A 6195-nucleotide genomic window follows, 5' to 3' on the forward strand; every position below is an offset into this window, starting at 1 on the left:
TTTCAGGGTTTTGCACCATATTTAAACACCTTAACCCCCACAAGTTAGCCTCATTTCCAACCTCGATTGTCCCAAACCCTAGCCTCAAAACCCTAATTCACTTTTAAGAGTTTTTAGCTAACTTTTGTGCATTCTTTGTGATTTTGAAGAAGGAGCAAGGACGTGTAGGAGGAGAGTTGATCCAGAAATTAGGCTTCATTTATGGTTCATATGAGGTATAAAGCTCCTACCTTGTCTATAACATGCTTGGATCTAGTTTTAGGATACTTTCTTCATGTTTTGGTCCAAGTATGTTGGTTTTTAGGATTTGGACATCCTATGTGGGAAAACCCTTCAGATCTAGGGTCTTGAGGGGACTTCATGGCATAAAGGTGCCAACTTTATGGCCATGGAAGTCCCATGCAACTTCTAGACCATCTTTTTGGTCTTTTGAGCCAAGTAGGTCATGCAGGCAAGTAAAGATAGGAAATTTGCGTGACCAAATTGTCCCTAAAGTCCAGATCTATGACCCCATGGCTTATCTTGAACTTTTGATGGCTTTTGGAGTTGGATCTAAGCCATTTTGAGTTAGGGTTAAAACTCATTTCTTCTAGGGTGGGTCTTACTGGGTAAAGTCGGAAACTTTACCCTCCTAGATGTGTATTCGACCCAGATCTGGAATATGGGATTTAGATTCAAAGAATAATGGCTCATTGCATTAAAAAGGCTTAATAGAATGAAGAAATCGACGAGTTCATAGAGGAACTCGACGAGTTGAATCGAAGTGTCCCGATTCTGTTAAGAGGAAGGACTCGACGAGTTTAAGAATAGACTCGACGAGTTGATTTGGAAAGTCCCGATTTTGTTGATAGGAGGAACTCGACGAGTTCATGAAAGAACTCGACGAGTCGAATCACGATTTCATGATTACGGAAACTCGACGAGTTAAAGAGCAACTCGGCGAGTTGGGTCAACTTGGAATGTTGACTTCGACTTTGACCAAAGTTGACCCTTAAAGGAAATCTTTTATGTGTAGGAGTTTGAGTGGGGTTGATTTCAGAGCCAGTGACTGTTACCTTCCAGTAGAAGTGGATCGAAGGAACCAATGCCGACCCACTAGTAGCTGATTATAGTAGATATGATTGTCTTTGTGATAATCGTCTGGTATGCCAATATCTGTTAAGATTTATGTGCTTGTACGCTATGTTATTACGTGGTAGTCGTAGGGGGTGAAATAGTCCCTGTAGTCGGTCGAAAGACCGAAGGGGTAGGCCAGTACCCAGATATGCTAGGTAGTATGTGATTATGCGTTTATATGCTAGGATATTATGTGGTAATGGTAGGGGTGAAATCGCCCCCGTAACCGGTTGAAAGAGACCGAAGGGGTAGGCAAGCACCCAAATATGCTAGGCGGTTACCGGTTGAAAGAGACCGAAGGGGTAGGCCAACACCCTGATATGCTAGGCAGTTACCGGTTGAATGAGATCGAAAGGGTAGGCCAACACCTGGATATGCTAGACAATATGTTTATTGTATGGTATGTGGTATGATGAGGGAACTCACTAAGCTTTGTGCTTACGGTTTTCAATTTTGGTTTCAGGTACTTCTTTTTCGAAAAGGAAATGAGCCGGCATGATTGCAGCGCATCACGCCATGATTTCCGCATATGAGATCTTTGGGAGTTATACTATGATATTGTTTTATTATGACATGTTTTGACTACTGATACATTGGTTTTGATATGAGTTGATACTATGGATGTTTTCAGACAATTGGTTTTATAATTATTAAATTAAAAATGAAATTTTTTGTCTTAAATTTTGGGATGTTGCAAAGCCTTTCATATGACACATCATAATTACAAATAATTGTATCGAATACCAAGATAAAAATATTAACCAAATATCTGAAACATACAATTATCACATAAGGCAAACTAGTAGTATATCTCATATAGCAAATATTGGCATGATCAACGATAGGTAATATTATAATTTGAATAACCTATCCGTTTCTAGAAGGTAGTTTTTGAGTATGTACATGGTTTACGAAAAGGTCTATTGACTCACCTTTTATTTCCGGCACCTTGTTGCTCTTTAACCAAATCAAATACCTAAACAATAACTTAATAGTATTAACATCTTGTCATAAGTGTTTCTTATATTACCAAACTTAGTTTATAAACACTTTTTTTTAAGTATGATCTGTTCACATATTTTCCTTCATAACTTAGATAAACAAAATTTATTATTTTAATATAAAGTAAGAATAATATGAGATCTAACTAAAAGTAGTCGATCGGTATAATCATTTTACCACATCAAATTTAGAGGATGGCGTTTTAACCCAACATAATTATAATTAAATATCTTCTCTCATAAGCTACTAATTAATTTAGATAGTATATTCAAATATTTATAATATGCCCACTAATGTAATACATATGTTTACATAACTAGATACATTAATAATATGATTTATTGGCTTCTGTATACACGTACTTATACACACAAAGTCTCTTTACCCTTTCACAACATTTATTCATTTACATACATTAGTCACCATTTGATAATAAATTCTCACCACTTGACAAAATGGGTTGTCTCACTTATTAATTTGGGTATATGTGGTTGGGCAAAAAGTTCATGGATGCTAATAAATTGCTAGTGCAGTAGGGGAAGGATGAATGTGGATATATAATAAATGAAGGTTTTTTTTTTTTTTTTTTGCCAAATGTTAATCTCTCATAAGTTTTGACACTTATCATTTTGTGGTATTTTTGAGATAAATATTATCCACTTGTCAATTTTTGATTTGTTTGAATTTTTAAAATTAAAGTCATCTACTTATATATGTAAAGTATTAAATATCATATATATGATATTAAATTGCAATAAATAAGTTTCTTCCTTTCTTATTTTAAAATTGTACATTAAAAAATATTTTATGTTTACATTTTAATTTAATTTTTAATCTTTTTTTAAATCAACATGTGTAACACACGAGTCTCACACCTAGTATATATATATATATATATATATATATATATATATATATATATATATATATATCAAGACGAAATTTGAAATTATAGTTTGTGTCTAAATAACGCATAGGGTTTGGTAGAGGTTTTTTTGCTAACAAGGATTTGTTGTCGGAGGAAATAAGGTTTATGTTGGAGATTTGGATATCCCTTGGATCGTGTGAACACTTTACAAACTGATATTTCTATCCTATGCTAGGGTTGCAAGAAATTCAGCCTAGAATAATCCAAGAGGACACTAATGAATCTAGGCACAGAAAACGTAAGCCAAATTGCTAGAAGGATTCTCTGTTTGTTTGAAGAAAAGAGAGCTAATAATTTCCGTGTGTATCTTCTCAAAGAGAAGAGTCGTTTATATAATACATGAGATTATGGTTTGTCTCTTAGGGTTGGCTGTCATGGGTTGCTTTAGAAGTAAGTCAGGGTAATCCGATTTTAATGAGGATTTAGGGTTTCCCAGCCAGGGGCTCTTCCCCTTGGACCCCGCTAGGGAGACTGCCCTTAGACCCCGCCAAAGGGGCGCTACCCCTTTGGAAATCCCGGATCCAGGGGCGTTGCCCCCGGACCCCCGACTTGTTGTCCAACAAGCTTATAATTCGATCATATACATGTGTGCACTCCGCACAACCCCGTATATATATTAGAGTACAAATTATGAAGCCCCTTAGCTCACATGTTAGTTCCAATTACATAAAATGACATGGTGACACTAAAATCACCAACATTTGTTTTCCTTTTATAAAATCATAAGCAACTAGCATGAACTCGTCAATACTACGAGGTAGATAGAGTAGGGTGTTAATGGCAGCAAGATCGTGAAACAGAAGGAGAAAATGTCATGTGATGATCAGGGTCGAGAACTTACCAGCAAAACTTGGGACAAAAACGCAGGAGCAAGACCGTACTCCTCATTGTTTCTCTCCCTCGTACTTACCTTCTTTCTGTTTCTATCGCTCGTCGACTCCCTCCTTCTGGTAAATGTTGATGGTGAAATAGCCCAAGAGGACTGTAATTAGGGGTTTTAAATTCATGTGCTTTTAATTGAAAAGTTTCAATATTCTTCCCTATACTTTGATACTTATTACAATAATAACCTAGCCATATTAAATATGATTTTTTTTTACTTTGTGTGTCAAATGGCTTTTGGCCTAGCGGTTCAATAGGAGGAGTGATCATAATATTACTTAAATACCTTTAATACATTTTAATTATTATTTAAACCTTATAAATTATTTTAATCTCTATTAAATTCTTAAAACGCTAATTAATATGTTTTCGTTTATTTTATTATATACTAAACCCATGTAATCTCACACCTTAAACACACGTAAAACTTAATTCTACATAACAGAAAACTAACTTCACTAAGTGATTGCAATTATGATCGTAGAAAGTATATACATATATTGATATTATTAGAACCAAAATCTAAGAAGTGTTATATATAACATTATATGCCTTCCTATGCACGCCTCTAATAAAACTTGTCATTCTGAAATCTTTAGTTGAAGGCACACAACATGTATTTTTAAATTCATTCAACAAATTTAATTGTAATTGTAATAATCAAGTTTTATAGGCATATTAAAATGTTAATTATTTAAAAATTAGACAAAAAAATTATTTTAGGTCAACCCAATCGATCGGAACCCTTTCCAAACATTAAGCACGTTTCGACCCATCTAAAGAGACAAATGCGAATCAAAGTTCAGAAACGAATGAACCATTTTCCATAGCCAATTGCTTGGCAAGATTTTCGTATGCTTGTGCTGCAACTTTATTCTTTGCAATTGTTTTCTTGTTCTTGTTGTTTCCTATCCCAATTAACTTCTCATCAACATATATTTCAATTTCCTTTCTATCGTCCCATAAATCTTTATATTCTAGTTTTATCCCGATCTTCTGGCACATTTCATTAAACCTCGTAACAGGGTTTAAGTTAAGGTTTTCTGGTATGACCAAAGGTCGTAACAAGTTCTTCACCACCTACAAATCCAAAATCAAGTTAATTATCACAATTCATAGACTCTCCAAATCTTTATATCAAGATTCATTTGTTACATGAGCCTAGACTTTGTAGGCTTGATCATATATCCCATGTTATAAAAATGAAGGCATGAGTGGGTTGAACGATGTCATGATTTACCTCCCATGTAGCATCGACCGATAAATTGGTGTCAACATAGACAACACCAACTAGAGACTCAAGAATATCTGCAAAGATCTTAGGCGAATGGATCAAACCAGTGGAGTGCAATGGATATTCCTTGATTCCTTCCATGAGTTCTTGAATCTTCATATATGTGTGTATTCTTAGTTTGAGGTGATAGTGTATATATATATCAACTTGAATTCGAGAAAGAATGTAAAAAAAAAAGTTGAAACAAAATCAAGATTACCCGTTCATCATATAAATGATCTTGGTGCCTGAGAAACCGATGTAAGCCATGTTTAAACGCAGCACGAGCCAATGCTTCGGTGTCTAAATTGGCAGCACGCAGCCGAGTCAACTCACCAGATGTCATATCCGGGTATAGGAGATAGTGTTCTTTGGAAATCATAAGGTTCAGAAACGAGTCGCCAAGGTACTCTAGTCGTTTGTAGGATTTAGAACAATCAATATATTTGTAATTATAATGAGTAAAAGCTTCTTTCAACAAGCCTTTGTTTTTGAATTCATACCCTATAATCTTCTCGACTTCCTGCAAACTCGGCTGTAATGATGAGTCTGACATGATGACAGACTCGTTCATTTATCTCCTAATCATTAACGCCACAAAAATGCCTTTAATTTGATAGAATTTAAGCTTGTATACAAGAGAATACACCAAACTAATGGGCAGTTCTTCTACATGATTGAACAATAATAGAAAAAAATACAGTTAAGAATTTCGTGTTTAAACAAGTTGGAAAATATCATCACCAATAATATATAAAATACATTTAAGCTTTTATCTAAGAGAATACATCAGAAAATATCATCACCATTAAAATATATTTATAATATATGTTATGTTTTTGTTAAATATAAATTATATTGTTGTTTTACAAGTACCAAAGCTAAACGATTTTTAAGAATAGCCTTCTATTACATAACATGATTTTCAAGAACATTAACACAGAACATCGAAGCATAAATGTTAATGTAAAGACATGCCTAAAGGATGTTGTCA

General features: G+C 34.4%; 1 protein-coding gene across 1 annotated transcript; it reads right to left on the reverse strand.

Annotated features, from left to right (window-relative positions):
* Nucleotides 1-4723: 4723 nt before the first annotated feature.
* LOC145064531 (RNAse II-like 1) lies at nucleotides 4724-5775 on the reverse strand. The gene is made up of 3 exons (XM_079011964.1): nucleotides 5422-5775; nucleotides 5169-5315; nucleotides 4724-5008 (listed from the first exon to the last, which is right to left on the reverse strand). Exons 1-3 carry the CDS (start codon nucleotides 5773-5775, stop codon nucleotides 4724-4726), a joined length of 786 nt encoding a protein of 261 aa, XP_078868090.1.
* Between the last annotated feature and the right edge of the window lie 420 nt (nucleotides 5776-6195).

Source organism: Lactuca serriola, chromosome 7 (assembly GCF_051521515.1).
Source record: "Lactuca serriola cultivar US96UC23 chromosome 7, Lser_US96UC23_V15, whole genome shotgun sequence".
In the NCBI taxonomy this organism is placed as follows: domain Eukaryota; kingdom Viridiplantae; phylum Streptophyta; class Magnoliopsida; order Asterales; family Asteraceae; genus Lactuca; species Lactuca serriola.

Excerpts from the sequence above, each read along its gene's own strand:
- LOC145064531 (XM_079011964.1), bottom strand. The coding sequence starts at position 5,775 with ATGAACGAGTCTGTCATCATGTCAGACTCATCATTACAGCCGAGTTTG. Across the intron at positions 5,316-5,421 it reads ATCATTTATATGATGAACGG|ATTCAAGAACTCATGGAAGG; the intron begins GTAATCTTGATT and ends ACATATATGAAG. Across the intron at positions 5,009-5,168 it reads CGGTCGATGCTACATGGGAG|GTGGTGAAGAACTTGTTACG; the intron begins GTAAATCATGAC and ends TTGGATTTGTAG.